We start from the raw sequence: 18197 nt of genomic DNA on the forward strand, positions 1-18197 counted from the left end.
GCCACTGGATTAATGGGAGTGGTGGTACGTGGCTTCTCTCCCAACTGATCTATACCATCAGCTTGGGTCCATCAAACAGTAACTGTGTTTCCCAACTCCATCAGAAAGAACCCTCCCAGGTTCAGAGTATGCATCCCACCACCTGCAGCTATCCTTCCATGACAGGTGTGCTGATCTGGGATTGGCAGGGGAGCATCTCATCTTAGCTCTACCCTGATCTTGATCCTTCAGGAGATCATGGTGGTGTGCTTCTTAAACTATGCCCTAAACCTGGAAGGGTTCTTTCTGAGGGAGTTGGGGGACACAGTTACTGTTTGATGGAGATGATGGTATGGATCAGTTCGGAGAGTAGCCATGGTTGCCCCCACTCCCATTAAGCCAGTGGCCCCAGCCCTGCCAAGCCTGGGGAAGGCCCAGAGCCCCTCCCACCACCAGCGACTGAAGACAAGATAACTGTCTGGCCAAGGCAGCTCTCATGAGGCCACTGTCAGCCACAGCCATTGTCCCAATTTGTTCAGAGCTGACTGATGACCAGGATATGGGTAGCATGGAGTTGCTGGCCATTCCCATCAAGGAAGGGGCCCTAATAATGTGAAACTAGAAAATTGGACAGGGGCTATTCTAAGTTGTACACCGTTATGGTGTTCAACATGCCTCAAGGAGGCGCAAATTGGATAGGGTTGGGTTTACAAATCAAACTGCCACCCAGGACAGAGATCCATTGCTAAAGCCCTACATACAAATTACTGTCATCATGCTGTAATATACAGCTATTCCATGTTGGATAGTTTTGGGAATGGGTTCGAATCCCCACTTGTGTTAACACATTAAAGCACTTCCTGCTAAGAACTCCAGGCAGTCAGTTTGGTCAAAGGAGCAAAGCTACTCTATTTTGGGGCTCTTCCATTACAATTACACTAAAATATTCAAAGAAGAGTGAAGTTTGTATCAGGTTATTTAGTGTAATTTGACTAAAATCTTAAAATGGCAATATCTGGCAAGAAGGAACGGCTAGGATTTGGTTCTCAACTGATTCTAACTACCACTAGGTCCTATTTGAACGCCCAATTGTCCGAATGTTTGGGACATTTTTTTAATATAAAGTTTGTTTGAGGAGGGGTGTGCTAAAGTAACAGGATGTCTAATTGTCTGTATGTTTGTACCAAAGGATCTCGATAACCGTTGAACCGATCGGATTCTCCTTAACAGGGTAAGTTCTTGTAAGTCCAAGGAAGGTTTATAACTATTTTTGGGGAGGGTACCACAACCTTCCCAAGAGAAATCGCCCATAGAAAAAATTACCAACTCCATTTTTTAAAACTGAAATTAGAAATGGGAGGGGGGGGGGCACCCCCCCTCAAAAAAAAAAAATTTCCCCATCCTAAAATTTTTTTTTTACTTTTTACTTTTTCTTTTAAAATCTAAAATAATAAATTGGGCTATCATTCGAATCTCCCCTCCTCAAGTGCCCCTAGAAGGCTCTTGGGGCGTGTCCGCTAGTCCTTTAAATAAATTCACAGTATGTCTATCTGTCTGCCTGTTTGTTTGTTTGTACCGAAGTATCTCGCTAACCGCTGAACCGATATAGTTCTTTTTTACATTGAAGCTTCTCATAGGTCTTGGAAAAGTTTGTAACTATTTTGGTGGAGGGTACCACCACCCTCCCAGAAGAAATCGCCCCTAGAAAAAAATAAACTCTTCCCAAAAAATAACTCTTTCTATCTAATCTTTAAGTATCTTTACTCATATTATAAATCCTTTCCAATTAAATGCATACCATCTCTATATAATTAATGACTGACTATTTCACTAAGAAATATCTAGCTAAATAATGTACGTAATTTATTTATTTTAGAACATACATGTATCTTTTCTGCGCACAGTTCCACCATACTCACATCAGGTAGAACATAGTTAATTATAGAGTAGCTTATCAAGATTTACATTAAAACTTTACTTACCTAATTTTCTCTATTTCTTTGGGGACATATTTGTTAATTTTAGGAGGGCGGTATATCTATAACAAGCGACGTGCACAGGGTTTTGGTAAGGGGGCGCCTCAAAAACTTTTTACACACCTTTTACGAAATTACCAACCTTAAACTAAAATTTAAGGGGGATTAAACATGACAGTATTTTCCTCTTTTTAAATGACTGTGATATTGGGAAAATGTTTTTTTTCTTTGGCTGCTAATTAAGATAGACAGCTGAAATTTTTATGAAGATTCTCTGTAACAATCAGCATCCATTATATTATTTTCTTGGTCCGTCAGTCTGTCAGTCAAGCTTAAATTGGCAAAAAAAATATTTCTTATGAAGGATTTGTGACTTTTTCCTTGATTAATTGCATATAACATCCATTTGTTTTTCTTTATTATAACAACTGAATATCTGCTCTACAACTCACTTTTTATTGTCTGTATGTCTGTCCGTTAATGTTTTTTTTTGTGCTACGCTACTTGTTGATGTTACTATCCTTGTTTATATTTTATTGTAGGCTGATGTATGGGTTGAGCTTTTGAAACATTTCCAATACAAACAAATAGTTTTCATTCATTCTTCTGATACAGATGGGAGATCTTTACTAGGTAAAGTTTATAAATTTATTTATCAGGAAAGCTGCTCTTCAACTTTTCTTATACCCTCGAGCTTTACAGGCAAATTCAGTGTCAGATTCTAGAGTACATTTTAAGCGAAGCTTTTCTATAATTAGGTTAGGTCCGTACGTCCGGATAGCTCTTATAGTTAATTTAGACATGTCATAACTATCCTATCGATTTCTTAATGATGTTTCCTGTAATAGTTAGCAGGGGCGTCAAAGCTTTTTATTTTGGGGGGGGGTAAAATTTTTTTAAGGGGCGGGTAATTCGGTTTTGGGGGGAGTAAAATGGCGCGCGAAGCGCGCCGCAAATTTCCCCCCCCCCCAAAATTTTTACCCCGGGGGTAAAATTTGCTTGGGGAGGGTAATTACCCCCCCCTGAAATCTGTTGGCAGAGGTAAAATTACCCCCCCCAAAATTTACCCCCGGGGTAAATTTTTGGGGGGGGTAATTTAAATTTTATCAAAAATTTAGTATTAAAAATGCGCGCGAAGCGCGCAAAAATTTTTTTTGTTAGATATTTTCCCCCCCCAAAATTTACCCCCGGGGTAAATTTTTGGGGGGGGTAATTTAAATTTTATCAAAAATTTAGTATTAAAAATGCGCGCGAAGCGCGCAAAAATTTTTTTTGTTAGAGATTTTCTATTTTGGGGGGGGGTATTTACCCCCCAAAAATTGTTTGGGGGGGGTAAATACCCCCTCCTAAATGGTTGGGGTAAAGGGTAGGGGTAAATTCTAAATGGGGGGGGGGGGTAAAATGAAAAAAAAATTGGGGGTGCCTACGGCCGTAGTCACCCCCAAATTCGTTTGGGGGGGGGGTAATCGCCCCATTACCCCCCCCCCTTGGACGTCTATGATAGTTAGGTATGATTTAGGAAGCGTAGGGACTGCGTATTTATAATCTTTACCAGTATATCCGGGCATGTTGATTTTTAATTTTTTTAACATGAATTTTTTTGGAGGTACAATTATCCAAATTATCTGAATTTTGGAATAACTGATTCCTTTGACAACAAAGTACGAGATTATAGGCGAGGCATGTCCTTAAACAGTATCCTGTATCTAAGCATTTTTGCAGTTTTGTTTTTCTGTTTTTTTTATGTAATGTTCGTTTGTCCTACCGTTTCAGAGCTTCGAAATGTTGTTATCCTTGCTGTTTTACAAATATTTTTTAAAATGTGTTCTTCCAAACTGTACAAAATAAATATATTTTTAAAGCAGAATATTAATTCAACTTGTGATACCAGTATTTTAAAGGTTATTTCAATTTTTTTGAGCCAGCGCAAAATGGCACCAAAAAAATGACGTCATGAGAGAGAGAGTTTGTGGGAGGGGGGGGGGGGGGGGAGGAAAAAAGTTGAAAACATGTAAATAGTAAATGTAAGAAAATGAAAGAAGAAAGTTAAAGCAACTAGGGAATAATATAACTAAACCTTTACTAAACCAACTTTGCTTACTTTAACTTTAATTTATAACCACGTCAAGCTAATTTTTTAAATAAAATGTACATACATATATGTGCATTTTTTTGCCTGTTTTTTTGTATCTCTGGGATCTTTCTCTTACAAAGTCTAATAAGAAGCTTTACTGCAAACAAAAAGACATTAAAAAACACAATTCCAAAATGTTTCCCAAAGTGCCGGGTACAAAAATTCACATTCATAATTTCAAAAAATTATGTTCAGGTTAGATAAGGTTACAATGGGTACTGAGCAGCCCCGCAGATTTAGGGCACCACAGGAATATATCCTTTGGTAGGGCCCACTTTAAAATTCCTTTATTTTAAAGGGGGGAGGGAGTTGGTTCAGCGAACAAGGGAAAGAACCTTTTTTCTGTAATATTCAGATGACACTTAAAAAAATAATTATTTTTTTTAGGTCGTTTCCAAACCCGAGCTCAAGATTTAGAAAAAGATGACCAGGAAGTAAAGGTATTTTTTAAACGCAGAAAACTGCATTTTTAAAAATTCTTCTAAAATATCCTCGATCATTTTTGTTATTAATAAGTAATATTTGTTGTTGAGCTGTAGCTGTCAAGCCGTATATGACCAGTATACTGCTGGGCTGTTTTAACAATCCACAAACTTTTTAAACGAACCGCAGTTGGCGAACCACGCTTCTGATCTATTTGTGTATATTTTTGGCGTCGTGAAAGAATATAAAACTACATGATAAAATGCTGCTCTGTTAGCATTATCAAAAAGATTAATTAATCATAATGTCATTAGAATATCATTATCACTATAATAAGTGGGCCTTACCTTAATATAAGTCAATGATGTTAGTTGAAAATGTCATGTAGGCCACAACCATGAGAGTCATATAAGTCGACATCTATCTATCTGTCTATCTATCTATCTATCTATCTATCTATCTATCTATCTATCTATCTATCTATCTATCTATCTATCTATCTATCTATCTATCTATCTATCTATCTATCTATCTATCTATCTATCTATCTATCTATCTATCTATCTATCTATCTATCTATCTATCTATCTATCTATCTATCTATCTATCTATCTATCTATCTATCTATCTATCTATCTATCTATCTATCTATCTATCTATCTATCTATCTATCTATCTATCTATCTATCTATCTATCTATCTATCTATCTATCTATCTATCTATCTATCTATCTATCTATCTATCTATCTATCTATCTATCTATCTATCTATCTATCTATCTATCTATCTATCTATCTATCTATCTATCTATCTATCTATCTATCTATCTATCTATCTATCTATCTATCTATCTATCTATCTATCTATCTATCTATCTATCTATCTATCCATCTATCTATCTATCTATCTATCTAGGTAGAGAGAGTAGAAGAATTTGAACCTGGTCAAGATTCTTATATCAATGTTATTCAAAGTTTAAAGGTAACATTATTTTAAAACACAAAATGTATGTACATGAGGTTTTGGAGGTGTCTTTGTGACTAAGGGGAGGAAAGAAAATAAAGGAGCAAGGGTTAAAGGGGAAGAGTTGGTAAGCAGTACAATCAAAAAACTTTTAGGTAGAAATTGGCAGAATGACGTACATATATTTATATCCTAACTGTAAAGCAGCTGTGCTACAGAGAAAATACACTAAATTAGCATTTTCTTGTAATTCTGCAGTAATATAGAAAAATGAAAAGTTATTTATGAGATAGCTTTACAGCTGAGTAAAAAATATGTAATTCAGGTCACACTTTACTTACAAATAGACTTTTCCCTTCTAGTTGCGAGGATACTCTACAACTCCTCTTTACAATATTTGACACCCCCTTTAACCAAAATTTAGGGTGATGTAGGGGGGTATAATACAGACAACAAGGGGATTGTTTTTTTTATTCTCCGAGGGGTGAATACACCCACCTACATAATTAATATACTCAAAAGTCAAAAAAGTGTGTTTTGACTGGTAAATTTAGGGGGGGTTGTGACTTTTTTACCCTGCCATCCAGCCTGGCTGTTTTATGAGGGTGTATTCACAATTATTATGGTTGATTTTGGACGTGATCGTCCTTGAACCATCTTATATACACTCAAATTAAAAATAAAAAGTAAGAAAAGATATAATATTTATTATTATTTATTTGTGTTGTAAAGTAAAATTATACTTTGAAAGCAAAAAAGCAACAAAATAAATGGATCTATATATCATTACATAGTACATAAAGTGTGGATAAAATCGAACCTTTCTGAAACTAAGAACCTTAAGAAGGCCTATTAGTAGGTCATTATAAAAAGCCCAAAACCATCCTAAGACTTACGTTTCTGAGATCTTAACGGACAGAAAAAAACCATATCCTATTATAAAAAGTAGCAAGTTTTTTTTTGTCTGAAGCTTAAGATCTCAACTGAACCGATTGGGTTTTCTATTTTAGGTATGCTTCACATAGGTCCTGTGGTGGTTTTATACTATTACTTTTTCAGTCTGGTAATGGTTTCCAGCTATTTTTCTAGCCCTTTCCTGCCCCTTTGAATGCCAAGCCCCTATATGATAGTGGGGCAACAGCTAGTTACTTTCTTTAATAGGATTAATGTGTTTTTATGTTTTAGGAGTGTCAAGCAAGAGTGTTCTTTTTGTATGCAACGTAAGTAGTTTTTTCTTCAGTAACAACGCTCCTTTATAAGTCACTTGTACCGCCCTGTTTCAAACACATCCAATTAATAAATTTGGCATAAAATTGAAACATAGATTCAAAGCCAAAATTTATATTAATTAACATCAAACTTAATAATTCGAAAATGAAGCTTTACAAATTGGAAGACGAGGAAAGTCCCTCAAAAAAAATTCTGACGTCATAAAAATGAGGGATGAGGAGAGGAGGAGTGAAAAGAAAACCCATAAAAAAGATATGGATAATCCCTTATTTTTATGACTTCACATTGAACGACTTCCTTCGTCTTCTGCAAATTGTTTAAAAAAATAAGCCATGTGACGTCATAAAAATGAGGGATTATCCATCTCTTTTTTAGGAAAGATAACCCATAAAAAGAGGTGGATAATCCCTTATTTTTATGGCGTCACATGGCTGAATTTAAGACTAGTTGCTACGTCCCTAGCCTCTAGGAGAGGATGAAGGAAATCAGGAAAATAGCCTAATAGCTCCCAAAAACATTTATAAACCAGCAATTTCTGAGAACTTAAATTAAAATTATAAATTATAATAAACTAATCTGAAAGAATTTTCACAAATTCTGCACTACTTCTAAACTTAATTGTCCTTGTTGATGAAAATGTGGTGTCAGAGAAATGTTAAGATTAATGTAACTCATTGACAATAAGACATTTAAATCAGGGATCTTAAGGGATAAGACAATGGCCTATAAATTGATATACATCCCCACTGATAATACACAGAAAAAACCTTCTGTATATTGAAATAAGTGGTTGAAATGTTAAAACAACCAACTTAATAAACCAACTAATCAAAAATCAATAAAGTCTGCAAAGTTGTTTAGTTTAATGACAGCATTCATGAAAGTGACGCCCAGCAGATCATCCGTTCAGACAAACGAACATTATCAAACATAGAGTGACTGCACTTTTGATTTAAAGAAACGTAGTTGATAGTATTATTTAAAAATCTTAGCAATGATAGGACGAACCCTAATTGAAGAAAGCTTCGCTTAAAAATGATGCCCACAGATAGAAAAGAATAGTATGTAGTTAACAAGATAAATACAAATAATAATACTTTACATAACAAGAGCAAGGATAATTAAATCCAAAAGTGTAGATTAAAAATAATAGTTTTATTGAGAGTGTTCCGCGGAGAGGAAAATGTAAAAAAAATCATTTTTTGCCGTTGGCTTTTCGGGGCTAACAAAATAGGGATATTGATCAGTTTCTTTGTAAAATTACATTACCATAAAACCTAACTGTACATGGTAATGATTTGTGCCTTCCTTTTATTATTTATAAATGTTGCACATATTATTGAGCAATTTTAGGTACAACTTGTAACGTCTAATGTTATGACGGGGTTTGGCCGTGATTTGAAACAATGACCGCCCCGAGGACAGCCGGGTGGATGGGCTACGTTTTTCGCTACTTGTTACAATGGACTTTGAAAACGATAAATTCACTTCAATTATAGAGAAGCTTCCCTGCTAAATGTATTGAAGATTGTTAAGAATTTGTGGTGTACATTGAAAAACAAAAATAAGTTGCAATAACAATGTAGAAAATAAATATCTCACAATAATTGAAACATTTTTAACAATTATTTTCAGCAATTTCTATATTTTCCATATTTCTTTTTTACGTTATAAAATCGCTGACCCATTTTAGGGAAGCTTTTTAGTCCCTGGATAGTTTAAGGCTATCTTATTTTTATATTTGAGTATTGGGATAGTTTTATTATTTTTCTACCTACCTTACTAATACTTTAAATACAGAGCCCCTAGATTTTATGTATGCAACGAATTAAAAAAAATAGTAATTTGTATCTTATATAGGCAAAGAGACGCTGAGAAAATATTTGCTGACGCCGAGTCCGAAAATATGACGGGTACTGGCTATGCCTGGATTGTTACAGAACAGGTAAATATGACAGGTACTGGCTATACCTGGATTGTTACAGAACAGGTAAATATGACAGGTACTGGCTATACCTGGATTGTTACAGAACAGGTAACTATGACAGGTACTGGCTATACCTGGATTGTTACAGAACAGGTAAATATGACAGGTACTGGCTATGCCTGGATTGTTACAGAACAGGTAAATATGACAGGTACTGGCTATACCTGGATTGTTACAGAACAGGTAAATATGACAGGTACTGGCTATACCTGGATTGTTACAGAACAGGTAAATATGACAGGTACTGGCTATGCCTGGATTGTTACAGAACAGGTAAATATGACAGGTACTGGCTATGCCTGGATTGTTACAGAACAGGTAAATATGACAGGTACTGGCTATATCTGGATTGTTACAGAACTGGTAAATATGACAGGTACTGGCTATGCCTGGATTGTTACAGAACAGGTAAATATGACAGGTACTGGCTATACCTGGATTGTTACAGAACAGGTAAATATGACAGGTACTGACTATACCTGGATTGTTACAGAACAGGTAAATATGACAGGTACTAACTATGCCTGGATTGTTACAGAACAGGTAAATATGACAGGTACTGACTATACCTGGATTGTTACAGAACAGGTAAATATGACAGGTACTGGCTATACCTGGATTGTTACAGAACAGGTAAATATGACAGGTACTGGCTATACCTGGATTGTTACATAACTGGTAAATATGACAGTTACTGGCTATACCTGGATTGTTACATAACTGGTAAATATGACAGGTACTGGCTATACCTGGATTGTTACATAACTGGTAAATATGACAGGTACTGGCTATACCTGGATTGTTACAGAACAGGTAAATATGACAGGTACTGGCTATACCTGGATTGTTACAGAACAGGTAAATATGACAGGTACTGGCTATACCTGGATTTTTACAGAACTGGTAAATATGACAGGTACTGGCTATGCCTGGATTGTTACAGAACTGGTAAATATGACAGGTACTAGCTATACTTGGAAGTTGGATTGTTATAGAACAGGTAAATATGACAGGTACTGGCTATATCTGGATTGTTACAGAACAGGTAAATATGACAGGTACTTACTATGCCTGGATTGTTACAGAACAGGTAAATATGACGGGTACTGGCTATACCTAGATTGTTACAGAACAGGTAAATATGACAGGTATTGGCTATACCTGGATTGTTACAGAACAGGTAAATATGACAGGTATTGGCTATACCTAGATTGTTACAGAACACGTAAATATGACAGGTACTGGCTATACCTGGATTGTTACAGAACAGGTAAATATGACAGGTACTGGCTATACCTGGATTGTTACAGAACAGGTAAATATGACGGTTACTTTCTATGCCTGGATTGTTAAAGAACAGGTAAATATGACAGGTACTGGCTATACCTGGATTGTTGCAGAACAGGTAAACTTTAACTTTCTCGACTTTTAGGCTTTTTTTTCTGTGGGAGGCAGAATTCCAAATACATTACTTTCAGACGGGACAATTTAGTGAGCAGCAGTTATTATTTATTTCTATTATAGTCTAGATTAATATCTATATAGGGAAAATGACATGGATAACATTAAATATTAGATAGACTTAAGTTCTGCTGGAAAGTGTCTAAAAATAAGGGATGAGAGGAGAAGTGGGAAAGGAAACCCCCTAAAAATAGTCGGATTTAGACGTATTTTTATGACGTCACACATGACACTTACCATCGCTTCTACCAACACAGTAATAAGGATCTTACCAGCACTATTCCCTCGGCATTAGCTAATGGCATTATTGCAGTTAAAATTTCCAATAGAACTGCAAAAGAGCAATTATTTACAGGCTTTTTTGTTTTGTTTATTATAGCATTTTGTTGGTCAAAGCTTCAGTTAGTATATATATTTCGATAACGAAATGTATGTATGGTGAGCTAAAAATAAAATTACTAGACAGCAACCTACTATGAAACTGTGCATTACCTCTCCTAATACATATAAATACACTCGTGTATCTTACTTTTAATTTACTGATACTGATAAAGTGTTTGTGTTTCATAAAAACCGCCAAAATCTTAATAGCTAGATATCAATAGCTGCGTCAAATTCTGGATGGCAAATGATTTCATAAATGCTAAAAAATTAACAATTATTGTAGTAATAATACTTTATTATCCAAAAATGGTATCAACATTTTTTAGTTTATTTTTAACTGCTCTAATAAGTTTTCGTTTTTTTGTTGCTAAAAGAGCATACTGAAAAATAATTATATTCTGTAATGAGTTATATGAAATTGCTCAATTGACATTTCAGTGGAAAAGATTATACACTTAACAAAAGATGCAATAATAAATATAATATAATAAAAAGAATAATATATAAAATATAATAATATGATTATTGAACATCTACTTAATAATAACATGTATTCATGGTAGAGAGAGAGAGAGAGGAGACAATTACACTAGTCCCCAAAGTTTTATGATGAAGAACTTTGGGGACTATAATGAATTTTGATTGGTTGCATTATTAAATTGAGAGTTTGAAACGTTTCAACCACTAATTTATTAACTACAGAACGGGTAGTTTTGTTTGTCATCATTGGGGATTTGCATAAATTTATTGGCCATTGTCTTATCCCTTTAGATCCCTGTATTCACAGACATATTCTTCACAGGGGTTGGTCAATGAGAGACAGTTTGTTGTATTGTTACAATACTAGATGCATCGCCCCAAGCCTTTAGTAGATGGCGAGAAATTAAGATCAGGAATCCCAAACATTTATTAAGCTTCCCTGAAAAGTATATACCCACTCTGACCAGCATTGAGCAATTCCAGATATCTTAGTCTTCAGACAAAAACCTTACTACTTTATGTTAAAAGGATTAAAGAAGATAAAATAATGAGGTAGAATTGATCAATAAGATATATAAGTTTTCCGGAATTTTAATGTTAGGGGGAGATTTGAAATCTTCATCAAATTTTAAGGATTTTTTTATAAAATTCGTTTTTTGTATAATTCTTTATCTAAAATGCATTTTAAGTCAATTAATTTTGACCAATAGGATAGGTGGATTTTAAACTACCTGCGCTCTAATTGGTTGAATGATGTACGCCATCCAATCAGAGCGCAGATTTTTTAAATCCACCAATCACAGATGCCAAAATTAATTAACTTAAATTGCATTTCCGCTTTTAGATAAAGAATTATAGAAAAAACGAATTTTATAAGAAATCCTTAAAATTTGATGCAGATTTCAAATCTCCCCCTAACTTTAAAATTCCGGAAAACTTATATATCTTATTGATCAATCATAATTTAAATTTTTGCGTTATCTCAATTATTGCCATCTCTTTGTTTTGACTATGGCAGGTGTTACTTATTTAAAACTAATCATGATAATTTTTTAGGCTTTGAATTCCTCGAATATTCCTATTGGTGCTTTGGGTCTCCAGCTAACAAGTTCAGAGGACGAACAAGCTCATATTCATGATGCTTTGTGAGTAGAATATACATTCTTATACATTTTTTTCACTTCACCATATATCGATTAAAACAAAATCTTTGAGTGCTTTCTCGTCATTTGTATGTCCCTTGGGACATTTAAAACAATGCAATGGTTAAAACAATTTAAGTTTGTCTAACCATCCATCCATCTGTAACCATTTTTTAAATTTAAATTTTTTCTTCATTTTGGAGTGCCTGAAGATTATATATTTGCTCTCACGAGAGGTAGATTTAAAAATAAAGCATCGCTAAATTAGCGGTAGTCAGATTATTTTATCCCTTAAAATGAAGCAGCTTACAGTGCCTATAAAAATGACGTTATGCTGGCTTTTCATTGGTCAATTAAAGTCATTTTGGCCATCATTGGTCATTTGTATTGTTAGACGTCATTTTTTTAGGCACTAAAACCTGCTTCCTTAAATTCCTGTTACTTAATAAATAATCTTTTTCTTCAGACATGTACTTGCAGCCGCCCTGGGGAAGTTATATGACTCTGAGGACGCCATTGAAGAAGCTCCAAGTAACTGTAACAGGTGTGTTTGTAAGCGATTTGACTAACTGTCGGACGGACGTGTGCACGTAAGATTTCTAACAAAAATTTTATATGATTTTGTTGATGTTAACTGTAAAATTTTCTTCTATTAAGACAAAATATTATTAGCTTCTGATGATTGAATGCCGGTTCTAATTCATCAGAAATGAATTCGATTAGGAGCCATTTTGGAAACATATTTACAGTTTGGCTTCGAATCTGGGAAATATCCACAGGCTCTCAGTAATAATCTTGTTTCGTGCCGTAATTTAGATATTTTTTCACGAATGAAATTATAAAATTAGTCCCTGTTTTGTTAGCCATTAGCCTACGGCCCCTAGGGAATGGACTGGAATTAATTTGATATTTTTTTCATTTTAGATCCACGGAAAGCTGTCTTTAATACGATACGACTTATAACTACTCTAGAAAACAAATACAAGAAAAATAGGAAAAATTTTAAGTTAAAACATAAAAGTTTTATTTTGCTTTTAGTTCTGGTTCTACTTGGTCCACCGGGAGAAAGTTGTTCAAATACATCAGAGAACAAATATTTGTCAATGGAAGCAAGTAAGTTACTTAACCCTTTTTGGGTGGGGATATTTAAAGAGGGGGGAAGGGGGGGAAGGAGAGCAAAAACGAGAGAATGAAAGAGAGAGAGAGAGAGAGAGAGAGAGAGAGAGAGAGAGAGAGAGAGAGAGAGAGAGAGAGAGAGAGAGAGGGAGTAAAATATATAGATAGAAAGATATATGAAAGAGAGAAAAAAGAGGGAGAGGGACATGGCAAGAGTTCATTACCGAACAACCAACCAAAGCTAGTAAGTTAGTTAACCCTTTTTATGTGGGGACATTTGGGTTTTGTGGAGAGAGGGAGGAAGTTTGAGAAGGGGAGCGAGAGAGGGGAGTAAAATCTATAGATAGAAAGATACATATATGAAGGAGAGATAACACGAGAGAGAGAGGGACATGGCAAGAGTTCATTACCGAACAACCAACCAAATATTTGTCAATGGCAGCAAGTAAGTTATTTAACGCTTTTCATGCGGGGGCATATTTTGTCTGTGGAGAGAGGGAAAAAGAGATAGAATAGAAAAAAAGGAGAAAGAGAGAGAGAGAGAAAGAGAGAGAGAGAGAGAGAGAGAGAGAGAGAGAGAGAGAGAGAGAGAGAGAGAGAGAGAGAGAGAGAGAGAGAGAGAGAGAGAGAGAGAGAGAGAGAGAGAGAGAGAGAGATATTATAAATGAGATCATTACATACCAGCTAATGGACTAGATTAAAAACAAATAGGTATTCAAATATGTTATATTTATTGTTTAAAATGTAAAACTCATGGCCAAAATTGTGTTTACATTAAATATTCATCACCTCTACAGAGATCATATACTTTTATAAAACTGTTTCTTTTTTGTGTTTATAGTATTTTAAGTTTACCTTTTTTTTGTATACTAGTGGCTACATCTCTAAGGGCTTCTAGGGGCACTCAGTGAAGAGGGTAGATGGGTGTATTTTTTCTAGGGGCAATTTCTTTGGGAGAAAGGAGGTACCCTCTTCCAAAATAATTCGAAATTTTCCCGGGACCTGTGAGACGCTTCTCTGTAAAAAAGATAACCATATATGTACAGTAGGGTGGGTCGATTTTGGACATTTTTTTTCTGAGGCCAAAGCGGGGATCTGCACTCAATTTATATAGATATAATACACCTCTGGATGATTTAAAATTTATCCTAAGTCTTAAAACCGCTGACGACCAGACATTCAATTGTATAGCTATTTGTAAATGGGAGTCAAAAATTTATTGAATCAGAACTATCGCTTCATGGTGCTCCCTGGAAATGCCTTGAGAAGCTGAGTCAGGAACTTTTGTCCGTTTCAAAAAATCTCTTTCCTAGCCTGAGAAAATCTAAAAAACCTCTACAAATTGGACAATTCTTAATAAACCTTAAAAATTTTTGGTTTTTTAGTGATTTCTAAGGCTAGGAACGAGATATTTTGAAACGGACAAAAGTTCCTGATTCAGCTCCTTAAGGCCTTTCCAGGGAGCACCATGAAGCCATAGTTCTGATTAAAAAAAAATTTTGAATGTCGTCTTTGCATACTAATAAGTAATGAATTATATTTTTAAGTGGTCGTGTTCTAAAACTCAATTTTTTAAAATTCTTTTTCGGTCAGAAATGTTTTTAAGGTTAATTTTATCTGTTGCATATCCCCGCTTTGTCTAATTCCGATATGAACCCACCCTAATGTACAGCGGTTTGTAAGATCTTAATGTACAGACACATTGAAAAACATACTATTTACTTTAATATAAGGATACATATACTATTGCACAAACTTAAAGTAAAGTAAGTGCTTAAAAATTATTAAACCAAAAATAAATTCATTGGTAAATCCATTCCTTCTACTAGTGACAGCATGCACCTGATTTAGCAGCAAAATGAACCATAATTGTGATACATTGACTTAAATTTATTGAAAAACAAGGATGACAACATCCATAAAAGCGAAGCTCTGAAACGGTAGGACAAAAGGGTATTAACACTTGTAGAGTGTCAGAACTGAATAATCAGAATATAAATATATATGAGTCAAAGCAAAATTGTAAGTAAATTTGTCGAAAAATTGCTTGATGCGGGATAATGTTTAAGGACATACTTACATTTTTAGGACTTGATTATAGAGTTGCTTCGCTTATAATATTGTACTATGTTGTCCCACGAATCAGTATACCAAAAATCAGAACAATCGGACAATTAGACCAAAATTTGTTGTTAAAAAAGTGAAAAATCAACATGCTGAAAATGGACGTAAGGACATTCTTGTAACGATTATAGAGTTGCTACGCTTTCTAAATTGTACCTAACTACTACAGGGATCAACATGCAAAATTTGAAATCGATAGGACAATTCTAGCGTGCCTAAATTAACGAAAAAAGCTATCCGTCACGGACATACCGACTCTAATTATAGAAAAGCTTCGCTTTAAAGGGTGCATTTTCACAAGATTTCCAAATACCAATGATTGTAAGATGTACAGGCAAATATATTGTTCTGTAATACAGGGATCTAAAGGGATAAGACAATGGCTGATAAATTGATAAATCACCAGTGATGCTACACAAAATTACTCCTTCTGTAGATTACAATTTGAGGTTGAAGCGTTTGGACAATCAATCTTATGAAGCAGAATTTAATAAAAGACCCCAAAGTTTTTAAGTCAACTAGAAAGAAAATCTTATTATAAAACTTGTTGTACATGTAAAACAAATAGCCCAATGTCCCTCCCTCCCTGACTGTAATAACAAACAAGAAATGATAATAATAACACTGCTAAGTAAACATTTCTATACTTCCACACTTCCACAGAGTAAACATTGGGTAACAGGACCCTCCATAAAAAAGGGATGACTTTTATATTAAAGTAAATAGTAAAACCATAGTGGACTTGATATTTATTATAATTTTCAAGCCATATCGCAGTTCCCATAAAAAACGCCACTCTTCATAATTTTCGGATTTCATCAGATTCTAAATATTGTTATGGCTAAACCAGAGAGTAAGGAAGGGGACAATGGGCAATTAATTCAATTTAAGAGTTTTCAAAGAAAAGCTATTAAATCCAGATTAATCCAGAACATTTGGAGGAAATTGTAAAGGGATTGTTTGTAAAATTTAATAAACTATAAACTAAGAAAAAAGTTCCAAGAAAAAAAGCAATCATTTGAAAATCAGATTACCAGTATATCAGACTGACGTAACCATTCTGTTATTAAATACTAGAAAAATCTCCCTGAAACTCTCCAAAATGACAGGGAAAGGGAAAAGAGAGGTGGGGGCAAGGGATATGAACAGGGAAAAAAGGGACAGGCAGGCGAAATCACAACTTGTTTTTGATAAAATACATTGAGGTTTTATGGTGTGATTTTTATATTACAAGATTATTGGACCTGGCTAACTGCTGGGTGTCTGGGCAAGAAAATCCTGTTTATTTTTCTTGCCCCTTGCCCCGACCTCCCTTCTCCTTTTTCCTATCGTCTGCTTTAAAAAAGGGAGGTGGGGTAGAGGGGAGTGAAATAGATTATGGGAGGGGGGGGGGGGGGCGTGTTGAAATAAGAATAACAAAATCCAAAAATCATGGTTTGAAATACATTGTTTTAAATAGCAAATGTCCATTGTTAAAAATCAAGAATAAATTTAATGGAAAATATCACAAAACCTTTAACATGTAGTTTTATAATTTTGTTTCATTCATGACTGACATACCAATGAACAAAATAAATTATATACTAGATGCTCACTGGTATAAAGAATTTTAACACAAAAAAATAGCTTTCTATCATGGATAGCAACTAGCGAGAAAATAAAATTTCCCTATAGATTTACATTGGATGGACACACAGATAGACAGAGATATAAAGAGTAGCTTAGCTACCATAAATAAAATAAAAATATAGAACATAACAAACATATCTTTTGGCAAGAAAAAACAATGATAATGTTTATTTTATATACCTTTCCTTTACAGAAAATAATATATTTAATGACTATTGTTGAAAAACCAACCCGATTAAGTTAGGTGAAAGTAGATAATAAGTAATAGCATCTGCTGGGAGCCCTAATCTTGCGGGGCCTATACCTGCTATGCCCTAACATAGAGTGTATAACAAGTAACAAATATAGCCTAACTTGACCTAAAGAAATAAACAAACAAACGAACAAATTTAAATTTATTTTAAAAATAAAGAGGATTGTGTGATTGCCTATTTGTGACAGCAGTCCTTAAATAATGCAACCTAATGGAGTAAAAAATACGGTATAATCAAATCTTTGTTATATTTCCCCCAACCTTCAACTTGTATGATTAAGCCAGCACAATAACCACTAAACCTCCTTATTTTATTTTTATAAAACAATAAAGATTAAAGACTGATTAAAGGATTTTTTATAGATTTTTTCAATTTAAAAATCAAAATTCAGAAATGAACAAAAACAATTAGTTTGATTAAATCTATCTAGATATAGTAATATTTATCTAAAGATAAATAATTATATTTCTTTGCTTTGAAACTGATTAACATCCGGTGGATTAGAACCGGTTTTCAGCCATACTAAAATTATATATAGAATCGTATTATATCCAGTTTTCTACGAATATAAAAATATTCAATCTTATGATTAAAACCAGTCTTTTTTGATGTATTCCCCTTAAGATTACCTGTGCAGAGATACATCTCTCTCTCTCTCTCATGCCTTTCCCCTCTGGTATACTGGATATACTTGATTTACCTCACTCAACTTTCTGGCGTTTTGTAAAGGGAAAAAACTACCCCCCCCCTTATTTTTGATTTTCTTCAAAATTCAGAGGGGGTTAAAAACTACCCCCCCCCCCTTATTTTCGCTTTTTGTTCAAACTTAAGTTGGGGTTTAAAACTACCCACCCCCCTAGATATACCACACTTTTCTGGGATCTTGCCAAATCAAGTATCAACTGTGGGGAATA

At 34.5% G+C, this 18197-nt stretch overlaps 1 protein-coding gene across 1 annotated transcript in view; it reads left to right on the forward strand.

Annotated features, from left to right (window-relative positions):
* The window catches only part of Nmdar1 (glutamate ionotropic receptor NMDA type subunit 1), a 72168-nt gene that overhangs the window by 15674 nt on the left and 38297 nt on the right, over positions 1-18197 (forward strand). Inside the window, exons 8-16 of the mRNA XM_080161772.1 lie at positions 1856-1903; positions 2498-2588; positions 4477-4529; positions 5429-5494; positions 6662-6696; positions 8567-8651; positions 12075-12163; positions 12627-12704; positions 13199-13273. Of these exons, the coding sequence (XP_080017898.1) occupies positions 1856-1903; positions 2498-2588; positions 4477-4529; positions 5429-5494; positions 6662-6696; positions 8567-8651; positions 12075-12163; positions 12627-12704; positions 13199-13273 (620 nt within the window). The remainder of the gene's footprint in view (positions 1-1855; positions 1904-2497; positions 2589-4476; positions 4530-5428; positions 5495-6661; positions 6697-8566; positions 8652-12074; positions 12164-12626; positions 12705-13198; positions 13274-18197) is intronic.

The sequence above is a fragment of the Acartia tonsa genome, chromosome 5, assembly GCF_053477335.1.
Source record: "Acartia tonsa isolate MP-2025a chromosome 5, ASM5347733v1, whole genome shotgun sequence".
NCBI classification, from domain to species: Eukaryota; Metazoa; Arthropoda; class Copepoda; order Calanoida; family Acartiidae; genus Acartia; species Acartia tonsa.